This window comes from Pezoporus occidentalis, unplaced genomic scaffold (assembly GCF_034315485.1).
Source record: "Pezoporus occidentalis ecotype Australia unplaced genomic scaffold, CSIRO_AGI_Poc_V1 ctg4, whole genome shotgun sequence".
In the NCBI taxonomy this organism is placed as follows: Eukaryota; Metazoa; Chordata; class Aves; order Psittaciformes; family Psittacidae; genus Pezoporus; species Pezoporus occidentalis.
This window is the reverse complement of record NW_026915724.1, coordinates 21821499-21845021: the sequence shown is the minus strand read 5'-3', so window position 1 is coordinate 21845021 and position 23523 is coordinate 21821499. Positions and strand designations below refer to the sequence as shown.

The following is a 23523-nucleotide window of genomic DNA, read 5'->3' as shown; positions in this document are numbered from 1 at the left end:
AATATTTACTCAAAAAACTTTTGGGAAGGTGATTCATCAAGCAAAATGATGAATTACTGAATTACAAGAAGTCAGCAAAACCAAACCAAACAAACTAAAAACCCTCAATATCTCTTTCATTCGAATCTATGTACAAAATTTTTACTGAGTAATATATCATTTCTATTATTACAAGGTTATCACTGTTTTCTATCATAAAAGAGAAAACTAGTTCTGACACTTTGAAACGTTTGATGACTTGGTATGTCATTCTTATTTCCACTGCTGGGAACCAATCATTCCAGTTTCAAAGGTTTCATGTTTTGCATTTTTAAGTACAAAATGTTTAGTAATTCTAGTGGTAAGCAGTCCCTCCCTACAGAAGATATTTTCAAGAGAGCTACAGGATAGCAATATTAAGAAAGATGAGTAAAGCCAGATAAGCATTGTGCCTATGCAAAGCTTAGCCTTGATGGAAACATTTCTGAAAAAAACATAAAAACTGTTTCAGTTTTCTGAAGTCTTTTTACAGGAATTTGTGGTTTTATGTGAAAAAGTATTTTGATTCTCTATCTGCCTTGCTAAAGTACTGTTAACAGTCTGTTCCTGTTACGAGGCACTAAGAAATGCAACTTTGACTAGGTTTACTTTCCAGTTACTTAGCCTAAGCAAGAAGTGAAAAGGAAGGAAAGAACATGAATTGGGAAAAGCATATGAAGTTTTTTTACACAGTTTTGCAAAGCTAAGGTTTTCCGTGAAACTAATGAAACAAGACCCTTTTAATCTTTCAAATGCACAAATGTAACTTGACAGCATTTCTTTCATTCTGAATCTAAGCACATGTTTTTTTACTCACTAACACATTTTTTTAGGATGATAAGCTGAATATCTGTTCTCTACCACGCAAGAAGGAAATTGGTCCTGACACTGGGAGAGCTATTGCCTGTTTCATGTGTCACCATCCCTTCCATTGCAGGGAGCCACATTCTGGTCTGTTCTCTTTCACTATGAATATGAATCTCTCACCCACCTTTAAATCTTGTTCCAGGCTCCTAATGAGCTCTCCATCCACATGGCCTGTTTGTGCAACTTTCAAGCTTTTCTGTTCTGCTTTCCTGAGACGATACTGCAGAATGCGGCAATTCTTGTTTGCCCGGTCCAGCTCCCGCCGGAGCTCCTGCAGCTGGTAAACATCTTCCTCTAAATAGCTATCACGCATTTCTTCCATTTCAGCCCGAAGTTCATCCAGCTCATCCTGTGGGAAGTCAAAACAGTTCTCCATCATACCTCTAAATCTCACCCATGGGAGCAAAATAGGAAACATGCTTGCTAGGATACCATATTAATGAAGGGATACAGAATGAAACATGCAGCTCCAGAAGTCACAGGAAGAGAAGTTTTATCCCAACGTTGACTAATTATGCTGAACTAAATTAATGAATATTTGTTGTATTTCTTACCATTGCTTTAATATTTAAAAACAGAACATATGCTTATCTGTCTCCTGAAACTGGTGACACCTTCATTTTACTATCTCTAATTAAAACATACATATCTGAATTTGCATATTATTTATATACATATGAAATGCATATTATTTAGACTACAGTAAACCTATTTAACCAGCTACATCAGCATCTCTATGTGATGTCTCTTTTAACAGCCAGCACTTCCTGAAAACGAAGTTGTCCCTTGAAAACTTGAACGAATCTTTATACCAAATACCAAACTGCTCCACATGAAAATGCTGTCCCATCTGAGCCTAGAACCATGAACATGCTTAGTGACAGATGGGCTGGGTGTGGAAGAAACTGGGATTCTGTTGCATGCACGCACATTTCAATAACAGGACCACCAGGACAAAATTAAACCTGTGCCCCTGGGAATAACCTGGTCATTCTTTTCTGGGCATCAGGAACTGCCCCAGTTTTACATCATACCATGAACAGCACATGCTCTCTAAAGTCAGATTTAAAGATTTATGGCTGAAGAGGATAAGCTCTATCATTCCCATTTGTTTAATCTGTGCATGACTGAAGCTCCAAAGCTAAAACTCTTATAAAGGTCTTCCAAGCCCAAAGGTACAAGCCGTTAAACTACTGCATGACACAAAAACTCTGACTTTACTAACTCTGAACTAAGTTGGGGGTAAAAAAATAATCAAGAGACAGGACAAGAATATTTGAAATTAACTATTAATTTTTTAATTGTTTTCTTCAAAATTGCATTTGAAATTATAAAAAACAAATTTTCTGTGCAAAACATGGTTTGAATAAGTCTACAGAAGAACTTGCACCAGGGCTAGCTGCATCTTCACCTCACTTTAGATATATAAATGACACTTGAAATACCAAGGATGGCTGGAGAATATTTCACACTTGTATTGGATGGAGAAGGCACTGCTATGGGGTTAGTTCCCTTGACAAAGCTCCCACCGAGGCTGGACCATCCCTGTCCAGTCTCTCCATGAACATGTCTGCCTGCATCCCCCTGGTAGTCCTCTCAACCATTCCCCCTTCCCGTGTCCTAACTGATGGATAGTCATGCTTCTGCCTGTATTCATCTTGCTCCACTGAAGCTTTAGTAACTGAGGGACAGATCTTCTCTCTGAGCAGAGTCCTGACCAAAGGAAGACTTGTTAAACTTCTTTAGCATTGTTAGCATGGTTATGTTAGAATTACAGTGTTATTCTGACCAAAATCCCATCCACGTATAAAAAGACAAGTATATATACAGCTATATTTTAACTTCAGTTAGTTGAGCCAGCATGAGTCAAATTTTAGGTAAGCACAAAGCTTGTTATTTCCAAAATGACCACTCTGGACTCAGCAGCGAGGCTTTGCTCCACCAGTACAGCCGTCTCAGGGCTCTACAGAGTTCTCCCCAAAAAAGAAAAGACATTTTTTCTCACAAGCACACTATATCATTATACATTCCCAGTATATTCAGATTTCAGCTGTAGGGGCATCCTGTCCCACAGTCTCCCTGGGAGAGCTGCACGAGTAAGATATTTACGTGGATGGAGAAGCAAAAGGGTTATTCCCCAGTAAGCTGATAGAAACTGATTAGATAGTGGCAGTGGCTTTTGAACTTAAGAAAAGGAATACACTTTTGTGTTACCAGTTTATGAGCTAGGTATTTTGGCTAAGGTACTCATACCAAAAGTACAGTCTTTACCTGTCAGAGCTAATACAGCCCTCTGGGATGAACAGGACCAAAGTTATTCCTTAGGGTTGTCTGCAGACTCGGGAGTTGAATCTACCTGAACTAAATTTAAGTTCAATTAACTTTTTAATATCATCTTCAGAATGCTGATGTTAGATTAATAATTTGCTTGTAAATTGAGAATTTGAAACACAAACCCACAAAGAAAAATATCAGGCATCAACAAATTAGTGGGATCTGGTTATAATCTGATGTTTCTATTTAAAAACTAAGCAGTAGCTTTCATGTATTAAGTGGCCTGCAAAAAGCAACTCTAATGTTACTGCTCAACTCTAACTTTCTTCTTATCTATATACTTATTAGTAAAATACAGTTGGTTTCTAAAGACAAATAATGTACAATATTTGACTTCAAAGCATTTATTACAACCAAATTTGGGAAGTGAAAGTCACAGCATTTTAAACCACCCAATCCCTGAAACAGTCATCCCAGTGAAAATTATATTCCCAGATTCTTTCAGCAGGCATGGGAGCTCTCCCAGCCTTAAGAGTCACCCTGCCTCCATTGGAGACTTGAATCCAATGTCTTTCCTCTCTCCAAAGTAGCTCCACAAAAGCTGCAAGCATTGGCATGAGCTGTTTTTCAGGAATAGGCCTGTCTTTTACCTTCAGAAAACCTGAAGTTTTCTCAGTCTCCCTCAACAGCACAACTCTGATTTTGCAAGTGTGTGATTTTTTATTGCTATTCTTGCCTCTGGTTTTGCTTATAAATAACATAGCTTGCTTTTCTCTAGTGTAATTTTGCAGATAAATTATTTTCTTTAGATAAAAAAAACTCAAGTTTTTTCTCTGCTCCCAAAACTTCCATATGGAAATGGGACTGTGTCCCAGACCTTGTAGTTAGGAATACAGCACCCTTTGGATGAGCTTTAGAACATGGCAACATATACGCAAAAACAATGCAGGCACAGACATTTTGGGTGTCTAAGAAGTGGAAACTTCACCATACAGTCCCACTTTCTGTTGTGTTACTGCACTGCCTGGGGCTTGCACCTACATAGTTGGCTCAGTCCAGGGAAAACAAACCCAAATGGGACAGATGAGTAGCAAGATGAAGTCTCATTTCTATGTATTAAAATATATATACAGGAGCATGTCACCTTCTAAACACCAAAATAGAGGAAAAGAATACGTGACTCAGATTTTGTATGACAGCACACAATTATGGATGCTGGGATAATATTTTACTAGTTGTAGTAAAGATATAATCTTGCTCTTGATACAGGCCACAAAACCACTGGCAAGGTTGTAGATGCTTCCAGTTCATAACAGCTTGTTCTCCTTGGAAGGTACTTGTGAGTCTGCTGTAGATGCTGAAACCTTGAGTTAGCATCATCTAAGTCAGAGCTGTTACGGTTACACCTATAAAACCAGAACACCTTAAACTCCTCTTCTGAAGTGATGAGCACACACAAAACAGAGGAAGATAGGTTGAAGACTCAGAGAAGTAGAAATTACAACTGACACTATGATGGTCCTACTTACTAAACTTGCAAACCTGCCTCTTTGAAGGAAAACATACCAGTCATTAGAGAAATTGAAGGTAAATCAGAACCTTGAAAATACCAAACTTAGTAGTTTGCAAAAAAAAAAAAAAAAAGAGATGCTTTGGCTGTGAGGTGGTTGGAAACACTAGATAAACCCAACCCCTGACTTCATTAAAATGTATTGCTCGTATTACTATGATTATTGTGAGTAAGAATTAAAGGTCTCTCTCAGGAGGTATTGTGCTTCATACAATGGATTTTAATATTGTAAAACTGAAGAAAGAGATCAGAATAGGCACTTAAAAGTAATTAAACCAAACAAGTAAGAAAGCAGCCATCCCTCTTTGTGTACCTAAAAAAAACAAGAGCCTGCTCCCTTCTTTAAACATGGAGGACCTGCTGCAGCATTCCAAAGTGGCAATTGAAACTGAGAGGTTAAGTGCAGGCATAAGAAGCTTCATTTTGCCATACATTCCTGTAGCGGATGAGAGCCTCCTCTTGATCCCTTTTAATTTAATGGTAATTACACTATTACTTTCAGTAAGAACAGCAGCATGCAGAGTGTCCTGGAATATTGTTTAGGAAAAAGCTAAACTGCTTTGCTTTCCAGATGTCACCCTGGTCATCAGAAAGAACAAATAGAAGAATAGGAAAGAAAACAACCTTCTAACTGACAGCTTTTCCCAAATTTGCAGTAGAAATCTAAGTTTCTCCTGAGTCTAACCACTTACAGTTTCAGATACTTGGCCCAAATGACTTCCTAGAGGTCTGCTATTTGGGGTGTAATAGAGATCACTCATCTGAGATTCACAGGGTGACTGTATGAACACAGGGCAACTGATCCATTCGCAGGATTCCCCTAGATGTCAGTGCAAAGGCAACAGACATAGGATTCACTGTTTGCCTGTCAATGTAAAAAGCCAAGGTGAATCGGCTGAAAGGGGAAAGCCTGTGTGCAGCTTACATCACAGCATAGCCCAAATACATACTGATGGTGTCATTTCACATCTGTGCTGTGCAAATTGAAGACTTGCCTGTCAGAAGAGAAGCCATTATCTTATTAATACCTTTAGTGATGTCATACTTGTTTATTATGGATTTAATTTATAATGAAGTGTAATGAAGGGTAAATTATAGGAATATGCCTTGTTCAGGATTCTGGAAAGGAAAAAAAAAGGGAGAGAGAGTGAGGGAGGAAGAGAGAGAGAGAAAGAGTCAGGTCATACAGCCATTACACTAAGTAACCCATACTCATGAGTCATTCCCACTGAAACAACCAGGCATACTTGTACAACTGATGGGCTGTGTCTACCCAGCCAGCCTGGCTGAGATACGTAATGAGGTTTGAAAGTAAATTTTCCAGTTATCCCCACCAACTACACAGCCATTCAGCCCACAGAGCATGCAAGAACCAGATTCCTTCTGGTTCTGGTAGAAGAGAGACCTACACTCCAGGGGTGTACTGAATGTGCTCCACTCTCTTGAGTCCTCTGAACAGCTATAAAACACATGTAGAATAGGTATATTCCATTTAATGGGGCAGAATAAAAACAATCCAAAGACCCCTAAACTACATATAAAAGCAGGAGTAAGGGCATCAGCACCTCTAGGTCAGCCTGCTTATCTACCCCCACCAAGCTGAATTACTGGCCAATACAGAAAAAGCTCTTAACGCAGAGTGTGAATAGCATAAAAAATGTATGGATACTGAATTCATTATTATGCATTTACAGTTATGCACATTAGCAAACTGAAAATTTTACGCCTCCTATGAATTAGAATGCATCAGTTAAATACTAACTTGGAAATATCTGCCAGCTAGGATGACAAAAACATACAAACCAATAAAATGTACAGTATTTAAGAAAATGCAAATGAAGGATGAAATTCAACTGTTTATGTAAAACATAGAAGTATTTATTCATTTAGCCAATAGTCATATTTATAATTATGCCACTACTACTTTTTTAAAATAGAAAGAAGTTCAATATACATTCAATGATATGAGAGTAGACTGAGGAAGGGAGGAGTGGTGGAAATTACAATGGGTAGCTGCTATTGCTCTGGCGAACCCAGAACTTCTAGAAAGTCCTTGATAAAGCAGAGATTCATGAACTGTGATTTTACATAATCTCTGGTTTTGTATTTTAAACACCTCAAACTGTCTATATGTAGGAGATGCTGCTGCTAAGGAATAAACACATCCCCCATATCACTTTATGGCAGAATTGCAGTACAGATAAATACGCTCTAAACAGCTTTGTCTGGGAAGAAGGAAGTAACTATTATTTTTGCCTCTTGCAAAGTATGTTAACAAACCTAAAGCCCCTGGGCCACTGATGTTATTGTTTAGCTCTCAAGCCAAACTACTTTACAAGTCACACACCGACCTAACAGTGTTTGAAGCTTGTGCACAAAACAAAAACTGAAAAAAAAAAAAAAATCACAGGACCACAAGCACCTGTTAACATCAGGGCTGGTTTAAGCGTGTAGGATCCGAGAGCAAGAGCAGCATCTGGCAGCTTTTCTGCTTCATTCAAGCATTAGCCCCGGCATTGTTTCAAACACACTTCCTCAACTGTGGCGGCTGAAGCCGTTTAAGCAGTTGTCTGGCTGGTGCAACACTGATATAATCTATTTAGGCCCACCGAGAGAAACTATTGCCCAGTGCATCACGCAGCTAAACCCCCTCAGGCAGCACTGGGGTTGACAGGGACACAGCTGGAGCTAACAAGGCACACTGCCTTGCTATTCTTCCCCAAAGTGACATCTCCCTCCAACAGCTGACTGTCCCCTCCAGCTGGGCCCAGCCACATGGGTTTTCTACCCCAGGCAGGGTTATCACCTCCATTCTCTTTGGGACCATCAGTCACCAGGTGGGAATAGCAGCTTGTCAGGCAGAGATGAAGAGTGAGCTTTGTTTTGCTAACCCCGCTAACCCTTGCTAAATGGAAAAAAATTGGTCCCATCACTTCACATGATTTTTGCCCTGCAAAACCCGTTGACATACACAACTCCCTGCAGGTTAACAAAAGAAATGGTGCTATTACTCCTCATGAGCTCATCTCAAGCCTACAGACTTGAAGACCTACAGTTTCAAGGATGCCAAGAAATACAATGCAATTGCTAAAATTGCTGAATTTAGAAAATTGCTAAAATTTGGGCCCTCTTCCTTAGGATCCCTTATCCTTTAGAGGGCTCTACACCACAAAGAGCTTCTTTCAAAGTTTCCCAAGGACTTGCACAGTGCAAGACGCTTCTCCACATGCCGGACACTTTGAAGTAATCCTGAAAAACAACCACCTGTGTGGGTTGTATTTTGCTATTACTAACAGTACTGAGGAGTAATAATTAAAACTTCACCTTCCACTAGCACTTACTGATGACCTCCTGGCTCCACAACATAATTCCTCTTGCACATCAACAAATAAGCAATACCTTTTAAATGCTACTGTAGGATTACAGTCTTCCCCACAGGTAGCTCAAATGAGGTTACACAAGAAATATATGAAAGTGAAATCAATGACGAGCTCTTGCAGAAGCAGTAGAAGAGACACTTGCCAATGTAAACATGTCTCCTCAGCCATTTCACTTACAAGCTCAACTTTATTGATAGTTAGCCACTGCTGGAGCCAAAGTCTCATCTAGGGCAAAATCAAAGTTCCTGGAAATACATAAGGTAGTAACTTGATATCAGGTTGAGATCTAGCTCACAGGACATGAAGTCTGAGATGCTTGCATCACCAACAGTTTGCCCTGCAAAAGCTTCCATTCAGCATTCCGGGAGACCTTCTAGAACTTCTTGATGAGAAAGAAAAACTAGCAACTGGTTTGTTTTTCTGGTAGCCCTTTAATCTCCAGTAATCTTTAGCACTAAGTCTCTGTGTGTGTGTATACACACACAAGGTTCTACAACCTATGCTCCAGACAGATGAAAGAGCTTCCTATGTGAAGCATAAATTTCCCTGAAACAGGCTTTAAAATCGTGTGCATTTACAGTTGCACTCCAGCTGCAGAGAGGATAAGGGCATGTGAAAACAAAAAAAACTCAGCATATGGCTATGCTCAGGAAATTAACAGTTTCTTCTGGGATTTATCTCATTATATGTCTATTGACAGCTGACAGCCTCCCTGTTATCCCTTATACCCCTCCAGTTAAAGGGGAAACAAAACTCTAACAGCAAACTAGAGAACTGCACTGTAAAAAACACGAGGAACAAACCCACAAGTAAACTTGGGCAATGCTGTGGTTTTAATTTGCAGAAGGTTTTTATAGGTTTCCCCAGAAAAGGAAAATGAAGTTTGGGAATCCTCCTGATAACTTCGACACCACTGGGTTGTTTCCAAACATTTTGAGAGAGGAGCAGAACTGTTAGGACTTCGTGCACCCAGGTGGCCAAGGAGAGCAGACAGACCATGCACTCATTCCACTCAGAAGAGATGACAGTGCCAGCTGGTTTTCAAGGCAGCAGGACAAGCCCACTAGAAGTCAGCTGAGACACAGAGGTCCAGGAAACCAGTCTGTAGTATCCTACTGGTCTCAGAACTACTTGTAGCCCAAAAAAGTGATAGTCCAAATCAAAGAAGGATTGGGACACATCTGTTGTAGATGATGAAGACCTCAAGGTGAAAGACCTGAAGGCACTGTTGCACAGGGTGAGAAGCCTGAAACTACGTAGAATAAAATTTTTTCTAGTGGGGGATGTCCCTGCCCATGCCGGGGGCTGGAACTAGATGCTTTTTAAGGTATATTCCTACCCAAACCATTCTATGATTCTATGACTTGTCAATATCAGTCAGGTCCTGTGATCAGAAAGTCCCTCAGGTGAGACACCCTAACAGTGGCTGGTCCTAGACAATTCAGACACACTCTATTTTTTTCAGTTTCCTATAGTTAAAAATTACTTTAAATATGAAACAAGAAGCTTAAACACTCTTCATAATAGGTTAAAGTACTGTAATTGTGCAAATCCTGTAATGCAAAGAGATGCTCCTGGGCTTCTGGTCTCTATGACTTCTAGTAGCAATGTCAGTTCACCTACTCCTTAAAAAGCAATACCAGTTCAATACTTTTACCAGTTGTGACTTCATTACATCTCTTCTTTCTGGGCTGTCGAGTAAAACAGAAGCTTCTGATAAAGGCTTTCTCTGCTGCTCAGCATTTTATAGACTATTACGTTTACCTAACACACCCCAGAGTTTTCCATCCAATAAGTGCTGTAAAAAAGCTTTGCAATGTGCCAATAATTTTTATTGTTCTAGTTCTGGGTTATTCTTTCATAGGTGACCAGAAGTGCCCACAGTATTTCAGGTATACTTATCGATCTGTGTAACAGCTACAGATACATTATAACTGTCTTTGTTATTCAAAGAATAACATTCATTTCCCACTGAAATCTAACATATTTTTGCCTGCAGTGTCACACTGAGCAGAGATATTCATTGCTCCTTTTCTCATTATGCTCCTGAGTTAACACAACACATTTAAAACCCAGAAAAGTGCATACTCGGTCCTCTCCAAGTGCTTTAAATTTTCAGTACCGAGATTTATTTCTCGTCTTCTGCCTTGATTTTTCACCCACTTCTCAGGGGTCAAGTCTACAATTAAGTTCTGTCTGATCTTTTCTAGGCTTGAGTTAAGACAGAAAAGCCTTAATGCCATCTGCAAATTTTGCTGTATCATTGCTCATTCCTTTTCCCACTTCATTAAGCAGCACCAGACCCAGCAAAGAAGCTTGCAGCACCCCCACTGTTAACCTTTTGCTACACTGAACACTGTTTCTTGTTCCTTAGTCAGAAGCCCTTAACAAGCCCAGTTTGTATCTTTACCACCCTTCCCTCCCAAGGTTAAGCCCAGCTCCAGTCCTTATCCAAGAAAACTCCCATGGATTTCCACCGTCATTTTGCTTAACAACCAGGTGTTTCCAACATCAGGGAAGAAAGATTGTTCTCACTAGCAAGAGTCAAATGGTACAGTAGATGTGGTTATACAATTATCTCAGCTTATCTTATTTATAGATCTTTATGGACGCAACCTCTTCACTGTGCCAAAAGATCAGATTGTAAGTGCAAGTCCAACTAGAGGTTCCCACAGGTCAACCCAGCTCAGTGCACGCCTGCATTTAGCTTTCCTGTTTCTCCAAGGATGAATGCATATAGCTGTACTTTTCGACCTGCACAAGGATGCAATGACACCTTTCATTGCTGCTCTGTTATTCCATTAGTACTTCACAATGAGTGGCTTCGCTTCCCAGTGATAAAGCAACACAACAAACAGACAACATAAACCTGTCACTCCTTACACAGCAAAGGAGCAAACCAGTTTCTTTGGCTTGTCTTAAAGGGTGGTACTGAGGAAAACAGTTCCTGGAAAGCAAGGTCTTGCTAACCAGTGCAGTGATTGCGGCGCTTCAGAAAGAGTTGGGGTTTGCTGAGCTACCACCACGTCAACCAAACGCAGTGTTGCTACACAGCACATGTTGCACTGCATTTGGGTTCATCCAGCCTCCACTAACCGGGCTTTACCGGGAGCCGTGATCCCACGCTGAAGCACCGTGTCTGCCCTTAAGTGGTGCCCTGTCTCGCTCTGGGGGGAAGCGCTGAGGCCCCCGGCGGGCTCTCCCTGCCCCTATTTCTCTCCCGCGGGTGAAGTTGGCCATTTGGTCTGGCAGGGGTGGCGCGGGGGGTCCTACGGGAGGTGTTTTCAGGCTGCGCGTATGCACTCGCCAACCCCAGCGCGGACCCTATAGTCCCGGCCAGGAGAGAGCTGCGCCTCTACCGCTGCTTCCCCATTTCCTCCCCTTCCCAGGGCGAGGACCCGCCAACGCCGGGCTCCGCGGGCGATGCTCACCTTGAGGTACTCGTTCTCCGAGCGCAGCTCCTCCACCTCCCGCTGCAACTCCTCAGGGGCGGCCGGCGGCGGCTCCCCGCGGCTCGGGACTCGTCCTCCCCCCGAGGGCGCGGGCAGCGGATCCCCGCTGGGTCGGGTGGTCGGCGGGGCTCCGCGGCCGGCACCGGTGCGGGTCGGCTCTGCGGCGGGCTGAGCGGCGGGCGGCTCACGGTCGCTGGAACCAGTGCCGGATTCGGCGTCGCTGCTGGCGGCCGGAGCCAGACGCTGCTCATCGGAGAGCGGCTCGGAGGGGCAGTCGGAGAGATCGGAGCTGCTGTCCGTGTGGCCCACCCGGGCCAGCGCCGCTGCCGCATGGCCGCTGCCCGCCGCGGCGCCCCGCTTCCCCTTCCTGCCCTTGCCGGGCGGCGGGGCCGCTTCGCCACTGGGCTGCCGCCCCCCGCCCCGACCCCCGGGGCCCGGCTCCGGCCCACGGGCAGCCCGCTTGGCGCAAGGGGCGGCCTTGGCACCCGCCCTGCCCGCGGCGGCGACGGCGGCAGCGGCGGCCTTACACCCCGTGGCGGCGGGGCGGCGGGAGAGGCGGCCCGGCGCCGCCAGCAGCCCTGCGGCCGGCTGGTGGGCTCCCGGGTGCGGCGATGGGGGTGCCCGGCCGGGGAGGCCAGGGGACTTGGGAGGGGCGGGCGGTGGCTTGGCGGCAACGGCGGCACGGGCGTGGAGATCCTTGAGGAAGGGTCTGGCGGGCGACGGGGCGCGGTGCAGCCTCTTCTTCTCGGCGTGCGGGTGGTGGTGGCCGGGCGAAGACGGAGGCGGCCGCAACGCGTCGCCGGGCCCCGGGCCGGGGCCGTTCAGCGCCTCCATGTCGCGGGCCGGGGGCGACGGGGCGGCAGCGGCGGCCGCGGAGGCGCCCGGCGGCGGCAGGAGCGGCGGTCCCCGCGGGGCGCAGCAGCAGGACGGGCAGCCTCCTCCAGCCTCCCCGCTCGCTCTCTCATCACTTCTGCTTCTCCCAACCACAGCCCTCGCACTTTTCTTTCTCGATCCCCCTCTTCCTGCCCCCACACCCCCACCTCCTCCTCTTCTTTCTCCTCCTCCTCGCCGCTCTCTCCCGAGCACTGATTTGTTTCAATAAAGCGAGCCCAAATCCCCCGGTGGCAGCCGTCTCCACCTCTCTCTTCTTCTCCCGCTCCCCTCTCTGCCTGGCTCAGCTTGATGCAGCTCAAGTTGTGATGCAGCCCTCACCCCCCCCCCTTCTCCCCTCAACCGAAGCAAACCCGTGTTTCCCTGGCTACCTTCGCTTCCACTTGCAAGTCCCCATTCAGCCCACCGACTCCGCTAACTCCATGACTCCCCACTACCCCCGACTCCAGCCGCCGCTGCCGCCTCCGCCCGGCTCCTGAAATAGCCCCGATGCTGCCGGGGCCGCTCCGGCGCGGCCCGCCTGTGCGCAGGATCCGCCCCCTCTGTCAACGAGCCAGGCTGCTCTCCTAGCGAACTACTTTCCTCGCGCACTTTATTATAGGGGCGCCTCTGCCAGCCGCTTCCTAGCAGGAAGCCTCATGTGGGGAAATTTTAAATTCCCAGCCATGAGGTGTGTGGCGTTGCCTGTGTGTTATTTTATGTTTTGCTGTCGGAGCTAAGACTTCATGAACCCCCCCTCTCCAGAGACTGGCAGCGGCAAAACAACAGCCACTGCATTATCCCGTTTCTCAAGGCAGACACAGGTTCACCCAGAGGCAGAGCTGAGTATCCGAGCAAGTTCCTGGCGGTAGCTAAACTACAAAAGGAACGGACCCAACCTTTTGGAGCGTGGGGATCAGAAATTACAGCCCTTGTATTTGCAAAGCACCCGGAGAGTAAATGAGAGGGAGGAGAGGCTCAGGCGTGGGAAAGAGGCACAGCCCAATGGGCAGAGCAGAGGAGCAGGGATGTTTCGGACTCCTCCGCTCGGGCACAGCGGGACCTTGGACCAGCTGCCCTGGCTCTTCCTTATCTGCCAGCCGGAGGCAGTAAACGCGGGCATAGCTCATGAAGGCCTTGGGACGTTCAAATCATCCGCGCCTGAACGGCAGTGACCACAGCGCGCCCCGGGAAGGGCACTTCTGGGGTGGAGGGGGGCAGTACCTAGGGGTACCGAGTGCTACCCTGAAAGGTAAAAAGCCCCAGGGGCTGGGGGCGCCGAGCACCAGCACAGCACAGGCAGGGTGCCCAAGGTAAGGTCGGGCATCCGGCTTCGGCAGTGGAGGTCCCGGTTCTGGTCCGGCGCCAGACGACCGAGCCAGACTGCCTGAGCCCATATCCCGGTAAAAGAGGGGAGAACCGATTTATCCTGCTGAGTGGCAATACCGCTGCTGCCGCATGAGTATGCAACAGGTAGTCCCTTATTTTGCAAAGGCTGCAGAGGTGGGGAAAATAAATAAATAAATAAATAAGTAAATAAATGAATATATATATATCCAAGTGCGAGCTGTATTTACAGGTCTTCAGGAACTGGGAGCAGCCCTTCGGCACCACCCTGGGCTACCTTCGTGGGCAGCACAGCCAGAAGAGCACGGTGATGGGCTGGCTGCCGGCGGGGCCCGGCACCCCAAAGAAGGCCGGGGCGGAGGGAGGGGCTGCCGGAGTCCATCCCCGTCCCCGCAGGTGGGACACACACCCCCTTTTCCCTCTTCACCTCCCCCCCCCCGGGCGGGTCCTTCCGCGAGCGGGTAGGAGATGAAAGCCCTGCTCCAGGGCACCCACCAGGCGATCTGCTGCTGTCTTTGGGCGTTTTTTTTTTTGTTAATCTCTTTATTAATCGGCTTCTGCCACTTCTCACGGTTCCCCCCGGTTGGCATCGCTACCGGGCGGCTTGGTTCCTGCATCCAGAGGTGCCCTTTGGTTCACACCGCAAAGTACCTTTTGTGGCAAAGATGTACTTGCTACTGCCGGGCTGCACATCAAGTGGAGCTCCCGGGAGACTTGGTTTGGCCAAGGTCTTTAAAAATTATACAAAATACTCTGAGGAAGGGAAAACAGCCCTCCTCGCAGGTGTAAGCCCCTGCATTCTCCCTTTGTGTACAATGCAAGTAATTTATGTTATTGGGCGAGATGACCCAATGATGACTGGGTGATTCTGAGGCTACAGAAGCAGTATGAAGTGTATCAGGTAGGCTTTGACACAGAAGATGACTTATGAAACATAAACTATTGTTACATTTAAATGACATAGCGTTTGTGTAAGGCCATCACATGTTACCGGTGTTTCCTACCAAGCTGTTGTGCTCTTAGCTGGGGTTTCTTCTGGCAACACACTGCTGGTCAGTTCAAGCAATGCTCCTTTTTCAAGAATGCTAGAGGGTGAAAGAGATGGCAATTGCTGTGTTTCACCCTGAAAAAAATAGTAATTATTATGTAAATACTAAATATTATGGATGTTAACCTAGATGAGAGGTATCACAAAGGTTGTTTTGCTTTACTATATTGCCACTAGCACTTGGTTTTGGTTATAACTTTCAAGAATAGATAGGAATTCCAACTTCATCTATTAGATTTGCAATGTGTTTTATGACTGTGATGAAAAGGGAACTGCGCTGTGATAATTTGCAAGCACCCTGTTTTGACTTTGCCCCATGAACAGAACAATTCAATTCAAAAGGAAAATGCAAGGAAAAAAGTATGACTCAAGATAAGCCACTTTTCTACAAACAATAGCTGAGAGATAGTGCCAGGCTTCTTTGCACTGGATGGGAAAAGAATTAGGGATGTGAAGAAAGGAGCACATTCACAAAAGGCTGGGAATTGTCCAGGAGAATTAATCTGAGACACTTGAGTGCCTGACAGAGTCCAGTTTCATCTCACAAGTTTACCTTGTATATTTTACCTTGAAAATACATGAATAAATACTATTTTTGCAATTTTGTTGTTTTTTTCTTTCCACTAAGTTCTTTGTTTCAGCTGCTAAATGCTTTATTCTTTTAAGATGCCTTGTTATATTGCTGTGCATCACTGACCACAAACTCCTAAAGGCAAAGAAGACCAGAACTCAACCTGACTTCTAAGGAGGTGCTCTTGATGAATAAAGGCTCAGAATAATTGAAGGCCCATGACATGGGAGGGTGACCTCAGATCAGAAAGGGTACTGGAAAGCAGAGGCTTCTGTAAACATGTATCCTTTTATTCTGTACATCTTCCTCTCATTGAAACATACAGTAAGATTTGTTATTCCAGGCAGCACCAGTTCAAGTAGGCATCTTAATGAAGTGATTTATTCACACTAATGCTCAAGCAGAATAGCTGTGGAACTGAAAACATGCAGCAGCAAAACATGTTAGACTGACACAAACACTCAGTCCCACTAAGATCCCTTTATGTTGTGCTGACAGTATGAAGCATTTAATAACAAAGAAATGCAGCCTCCATAACCCTCACTGGGCACATGCCTGGCTGGGTGCAGATGGCAGATTTGTGTGGTATGAGGAGGCCAGCTGTAGTGTTTTGGCTGTGTTCCTCTGTCCTCTGCTGTCTCTGCAATGCCATTTGGAGTTCCCTGTGAAAGTGGTGTAAATAGGCACGGTTGTGAATAAGACCGTAATATGAAAGCTATGTACATACCACAGAAATCTCCATTGGGCTAGGCGAATGCCCAGTAAGGATTACTGATATCATATTTCCAATTTATTTATGTCAAACCATTTTTTTCCTTTATTTAAAACTCGCTCACAGTTCTCATAGGAATACCCAGTCACAGACGATCGTGCCCGCCCTCATTCTCCTCTCCCTTTATTTGCTTGTAATGTCCAATTGTTTTCTCTTATCGTGAATTAGTCATACACTCCCTGGTGGTGGAATGGTTTCTTACATGCTTGTGTAGCTCTTAACATAACAGGACGTCTGGGTGTTGGTTGAATAATACAAATAATCAGACATAACACTTTTAAAACAGATTTATTTTGGCAACGCTGATATCCTTTGTCTGATTAATGCAGACATTTGATAAACCTACTTGTACTTGCACAAATAATTATGAAAAGTAGGTGCTAAGCCTGACTACTTAGATTAGCTATTGCATGTCTTACAAAGTGTAAGGCACAGTTTCTGGCAGTGCAGGGCTGCCTAAATTCTTCTGTAGGGCTGAGACATGAGAGAGTTTACAATTAATTACAGAAGATGTGAAGAGGCTCAGTCTAAACGTAAATTTGTCCCTGAGCCAGCCCAGCTTACAGTAGCCTAAACCTAAGCTGTTATTTTCTCCTGTTTCAAATACTTATTTGTGATTTACTTCAATGACACTGTAAGAACAGCCAACTTATAATGGCCAGGCTCAGAGTTATAAGGGAGCACTGATGCTCATGGGGCTAAAGCAAAATAGTAAATGAAGATGCAAATTCATCCATACTGGCCATATGTATGGATAAGCCAGCATACATCTATCTGGTTGAGTCTATCATTATTCCCCCTTTATGTTCTGCAGATCATGAGTTGTAATTTCTTGGTGGCCACATTCTGCTCTGTGATTATACCATCCCGGAGGAATCCTAATCAGGGCCAGCAGGTGTTACAGTAACACGTTAACAACCGCAATGAGGCATAGCTGCAACAGACAAAATGTGTGACATTTTCAGGTACACAAATACTATGTTTTTTTTTGCAATCTCTCTCTCAACTGCTATCCCTCCCTGGGGGATTCAGAGCCCCAAAGCGCTTTTTTAAAGCTTTATTCCTAGTTCCGTAAGTTGTAGCTGGATTCTGGCTGCTTGCTCCTTATTTGTACAAAGCCCCACTATTAAAAATCTCAGTTCTTTACTGGAGCTCCTGTCCTGCAGTAACAATATTACTGATTGCCATAATTCCATCAGGGAATGGAAATAATAATTGCATGACTAATTCCTATAAAGGACTTTAGCAGCAGCAGAAGGCTTTAGAGAGACTTTAGTTACCTTCATCCAAAGCCCATCACCCATCTCAGACTCCTAGCTGTTTGCCATCTTAATTTTGGCCATAAAGCTCCATGGATGACCAGAGCTTTATCCTTGTATATGTCCACCCTTGCTCACTCAGAGCCAGCAATGCAGCCCCAGGCATCATGTGGTCACCACTAATGCTTTCTGGTAGGGACCTGATCTGATGAGAAAACAGCAGCACCTCTTGTAGAGGACCTGGTGGCCATGTGGCACAGCAGCAAGTCAGAGGACTGGCTTTGAAGCCTTCTCCATTCTGCAGGGATTAAAGATCAAACCCCCGGATACCAAGGGGCTGATGGGGCTTGCTGACTGCTGTCAGTCATTTCTGCTGGTGCTGAGCCTTTCTGTGCATGTGTGAAACCTCCTGAAATTGGGAAGCAAGCATGGCTCTTGCAGCCTTGCCGGGGTGAGAGCTTGGGCCTCCCTGTGCAAGCAGCAGGTGGTTCCCACAGGTGAAGCCCTCCTCCCCTTCCCGAGCATGGAAGAGAAGGAGGAACCTTCCCCAGGTTCCTCAAGCTCTGGGTTAACCCCTCCTGCCTGGACTGAAATCTGCAACCCTGTTACGGGCAGGCATTCCCAAGTGTGCACAATTTCAATGGCCAAGGGAACACCAAAGAGCCAGAACGTAAAGTCCTACATGTTCAGTGTTACAAGGCAGGCTTTTTTTTCCAGGCTAGTGGCTGCTGAAGGGTCACAAAAGTTCATGCTGAGGCCTGACTTGGTCTATTACCCATTGTCCCATCTCTGCATAGTACAGCCAACTGTAATGTCCTATGGGAAAAAAACCTCCAAAATTAATATATTGTGCTATCATACCGAGGGACATCTTTGAACCAAAGAGCACATATTATGGCTATTGCCTATTTCAGAACTAAACAAGGCAAACATGCAGTTTCCAATATTAAATGAATTTGTACTTCTTCTCCTCACAAACCACCTGTGACCTCAATAAACACCTACATGCACAGTTTAATATTTATCACCCTCTCCCCATTGTAGGCACAAGTACCTAGGATCTGGTGTTGTCTGTAGCATAGCACTGTGTGCCACTCATTTTCCATCTATCTAACTTTCAAGGGATCATTTCTTGCATTTCATCAAGTCTCTCTTAAAGTAGGATTGATACAGGTTCTTCTGTTTCTGGTTAACCCTTACATCCTGCAGGTGCAGCTCAACGCAGTTGGCCACTACTGTTTGTTTTAGGGTTTGGGGATTCTGGGGGGGATAGGGGAATATAACTGTACTAAATCAAGACTTATAAAGCCATAAAACATTTGATTACTTTGAACCCTTGGATGTTTGGTGATATTCAAAAGGGAGAGACCAAATAAATCAAGAATCATTGAGAATCAAAGACTGGCTTTAATCAGAAGCACCAAAGGAGGAACAGTGCATTTTGAGTCTTCCTTCGTAGCCAGTAAGGAGCTGGCACAGAAATGTAGCATTAATTTATCAGGCATTCAATAAGGAAAAAGAAAGATGGGTTGTATACTTGTTACTCACTGAAGATAGAGTTTTTCACAGTTTCTTGTTGAAACTGGTACGCACTGGTATACAGTGGATATACTATTTGTAAGATATAGTTTGATATTACTTCAACATGAGAATAATATTTCTCATGATTATGTACATATTTGAAAAGCCAAGGGAGCAGACTAATAAGATTACTCCTGCTTGACAGTATTATTAGCTTGGATATTCTGCATGGAAAGTGTCACCTTACACTAAGCAAAACATCAATCTCAGAATATTACAAATTATCCATTTCTATTGGTACAGCTGGCTGAAGAAAACTCCAGAAAACATCATTCTGCACACACCCCCACTCTGATAACTGATATCCCAGTATAGCAAAACATTCAATAGGATTAACTTCCTAGATATATCTCTGCCAAACTTAGCAATTAAAGAGTATTTTTCCACAGTCCTTCATTCCCACTGTATTATTTCCTCCTACCCCTAGCACCTCTTCAACTGTTTCTTTTCTGATCATTATTAAGAAGACTTAGCAGTATTGTAACTGTTCTCAGCAGTAACTAAATACCAACTTTTATTTCCATTTCCACTTCAATTCCTCCTAAGAAGCTGTGGGCAGGCATTCTGTATTCTCTATTTTATCTCCTTTCAGAAATTCCAATTAATCTACCTCCATTTGATCCCAAATCTTTAGGACCTCTGGCTTTAGTGCCAGTTCACTTCAAAGCTGTAGCTGGTTTTGATTTAAGTCTTGTTTTTTTTTTTTTTTGAGACAGCTGCTCCCTAGGTTTTTTCCTGCCTCTGAAAATCCCAAACAATTGCTTTTTACAAATACACTGACTATAATGGTTTAGGAGTCACTTTGTCCTCGCTGCATCTGCTGTTCTGTTAGGGCTCAGGAAAGCTGATTACTGAAGTCTGCTTCCTTGCCTGTGCTTCCACATGGAATTTCCTCTCCAACTCTCCCATCCAAATTTGGATCATGTCATTGCATCCCTGTGTGACAGTCAAGCTCTTAATTATGCAGCACCTTTGAGGCAAGCCTATAGTTACCTCCTGCAGTTCAGACTCAGCCAAGAAGGATCCACAATCCATTGAGAAATCAATGATGTTTAAGGAATGTGCAAACTCTCATCCATCAGTGTTTGAGTATCATAAAACAAAGGCCCAGAAGAAGCAGAAACCAATGAACATGAATGTGTTATCCTAACCTAAAGCGAAATGTATGCAAGTAAGTCTGCTTTCCATTCATCAGAGGGTTGTTTAGAAGACGGGCCACTGACTGCAGGGGTAGATGGAGGCACTATATACATACAATCTAAGCAAAATATAATCCACCAAAAATAGTACTAGTGGTATGTTCAGGGTTCCACACTCCTTCAATAAATAAGTCATTAATGTTAATTCGTGAATTTAAATCATTACTGTTAGCATCTCCTATGCAGAAATCAAAGAATACTCTTTGCTTGCATTCTTTACTTGCCTCATGGTGTATTACAGCTTGTTTCTGATCAGTAGCAGAATGGATTGTGATTTTTCCCTGGAACTGTAACAAATAGTTCATCAATACAGATTTTCACTAAAACAGGGAGTTAATGTTCACTAAAAAATATGTTCACATCAGCAGATGTGTGTAGCATATCCAAGAAGTGTCCTTAGCGCTGAATTATTAGAACTCCAAAAACAAGGCTGAAAAATTGGACATCCATTGTATCTTTACAACTCTTTGGGGCTCTTCTTTTCTGAGGCTAGTCTGAAGCAGCTCTTTATGCCATTTAGTACTGGAAATGCCTACATTTTATACAGAATAAGATACAATCTGATAACTAATTGATTTACTGCATTCCAATTTGTAGGGTTGAACTCAAAACTATGCTGAAGTGCCCTTCCAGGTCAGAAAAAAACAGGGGGAGGAGGAAGAGATTTCTAGTATTTTAACTTATAAGACAGTTTGAAAGAAGAAAGTTATGAAGGAAGAAATATTTTCTGTTTAATTTCTTGTCTGGCAGTGGAATTACAGCTCTAATATTCTCTCTTTAATATTGTGAGGTGACAGCACAGTGCTAGCACTTACCAGTCTTGAGATGTTAAATGTACTTGATTGCCTTACCTGTGCATAATTTGTCCAAAATTCATATGAAGATCTTTTTACATTAAAGACAAGATAAACCAAAACCTCAGTTTCTTGGATACGTATCTTGGACTGGGAGTGATTACAGACTCATGCTGCTGCCTTTCTTACACTGACACTGCAACTTCGTAAATTAATTTATTCTATCCCTCAGTAAGAACCAACACTTATTAGAGGGATGCCACAGCAGTGGGTATTTCAGCAGTGTCATTGCTGTGGCAGGAGTGAGAACCAGCTCCTTTCACAGCAGGGTGCAGCACCACTGTGGGCTGCAGTCAGTGCTTCCCACATCCACAGGCAGAGGCACTTGCCCCGACCCTGACCCCTCAGCCCTGAGCTGGGAGGAGATAGGACTGCGGTTTGGTTTTCCACCTTTTCTTCCATCCATGCTGCCATAGGCTTGGCTGTCTGTCCCAGCATTTTGTGTTGCCCATCTCCAAGGAGGGACTGGTGAACTGAGTGGTTTGCTCATGGAGCATGTGGATGATCTGGGAATGTGGGCTGGGGTGTGAGCTGGAGCCCTGTGTCCGCTGTGTCCCTGCAGGAAGTCAAATCCATTGACTATAGTGAGTTAATCAGCTTGTGACCACTTGGGTCAGACTAGATTAAACCCAGAATAAAGAAATAAAGGAGGAGGATGATCTCCCTTACCAAGAGGGGGTGTCAGCACCGAGCTGAAATCACAGACCAGCTAACCCTCTGGGAGTGTGAGGAAGGTGATTCAGCATTGGGTGTAGAGTCGACATTATTTAAAAGTAATAAAACCAAACTGTTGAGACTTTCACAGAACAACTAACATTCTTCAAAATACCAGGAGTTCACGAAACGCACAACAAACAGCAGCTGCCATTTATTTAAAATGTTCTGAAGGGTTTTGATAAAATCTGTCTGTGGAGATCATCTTGACAATTCACCTTGTGACAAAGTCTGAACTCACTGAAAGGTGGGAAGTACAGAGGGATAACTGGCAAAAATGGAAAGCTGTTAATTGTTGAATTAGTCAAGGAATATCACAATAGAATTGACATTTTATTGGCAATTTAGAAGAAGAAGTGAATGCCCTCATTCACCAGATTTGCTGATGGCAAAATTTTATTCTGGTGGCTCAAGACTGTGACAGAATCTAGGAAAATCTTAATGAAATTAGGTTATAGACAATTGTGGTAAATTAAATTTAGACCCATGCAAGACTGGGGACCAGAGATGAGCGAATAATTCTTTTTAAAACATATCCAGCACATTTAGCTTTTGTGTATGTCTGCAAAATCCATTTATGTTTTTCCAAAACTCATTACTTGTTTCAGGAATTCCCAACTGAATTGTTCTGAATAAATCTCAAGTCCTAAATTATTTATAGCAAGTTCTCGCCATTTCATTAGGTAGGATCTCACAACACTTGTTCTGACTCCTGATGCCAGGTTGGTGGTAAACAGCAGCGCAAACTGATCTCTGTGGTTTTAACCCCAGAATATCCTTCATTTATGCATGAAGTAAATATGCTAAAGAGAGGTTTCTAGAAGTTTAGAATTAGGTAAACTAAGTGAAGTTAAAGGGCGATGTATGATAGAGTAGAAAATGTCATGGTAAGACACAGAAAGTGGATTGGCCTTTCTTCACCTCTTTTGTATGAGAGGAAACCCTACAGGATTTTTAAAACATGAGCTTCATCAGAGCTTAAAGGAAAACTAAGTTAACACATAAAAAATGCATCTGAGAAAAATTACAGGAGTAAATATGGAGTAGAGGAGAACTGATCCTAGTAAAAGTGGTATATTGGAAGGAAAACCATAGAAAAGCTGTAGAGAAGCTCAGAAAGTTTGTAGCACCCAAAATGATCAGTCAATTTTCACAGCACCCTCTTAGCACTGTCATTTTACCAGGATGGTCAAAAAAAGACTTCAATAGTTAAGTACATAATTTCAGTTTGCTTTGAAAAAGAATTAATCTGTGTGTTAAAAGTAAGAAACTATGCTGGTCAACAGCACCTAAAACCCCATCTATTGGGCATTGTAACTGTGTGTGCTGAGAACATCTCAGAGGTGGGAACTGGATCAAGCTTTCATCATTTAATGAAGATTTGTGCTGAGCCTGTTTTGGCACATATTACAGACAACTAGCATTGGATTATAATTATATTGCACCCAGATTTCTGTAACACTACTATCACACAGCAACGTGGAGAATTTGGGGGAAAAAATCTGGACAAGGAGAAAAAGAGAAACAAGCTTACAAAGCGTGTTACTTTCCAACAACTAATTCCTCTAGGTCTAGGACATACAGTATATTTGGAAAACTATCCCAGTGCAGTCTGATGACAACTTGCACCTTCCTCTCTTCCCGTGGTTCACTTGACCTTTCCAAACGGATGAAGAAGAGGTGGGTGATGGAGGGCAGGGAGAAGGAAGGGGCTGGTGGACGCCCCGTGAGACACCATAGCTGCATA

General features: G+C 43.9%; 1 protein-coding gene across 9 annotated transcripts in view; it reads right to left on the bottom strand.

Moving 5' to 3' along the window:
* MTCL1 (microtubule crosslinking factor 1) overlaps positions 1 to 12007 on the bottom strand; it is a 110320-nt gene extending 98313 nt beyond the window's left edge. For 7 of the 9 annotated variants that reach the window (XM_062632978.1, XM_062632981.1, XM_062632982.1 and 4 more), the window contains exons 1-2: positions 11541 to 12005; positions 1010 to 1234 (exon numbers count right to left, since the gene is read on the bottom strand). In XM_062632978.1, the coding sequence (XP_062488962.1) occupies positions 1010 to 1207 (198 nt within the window). In that variant the 5' untranslated portion in view covers positions 1208 to 1234; positions 11541 to 12005. Of the gene's footprint in view, positions 1 to 1009; positions 1235 to 11540 lie in introns of all 9 variants that reach the window. The other 2 variants (XM_062632983.1, XM_062632984.1) reach the window with 2 other exon arrangements.
* Between the last annotated feature and the right edge of the window lie 11516 nt (positions 12008 to 23523).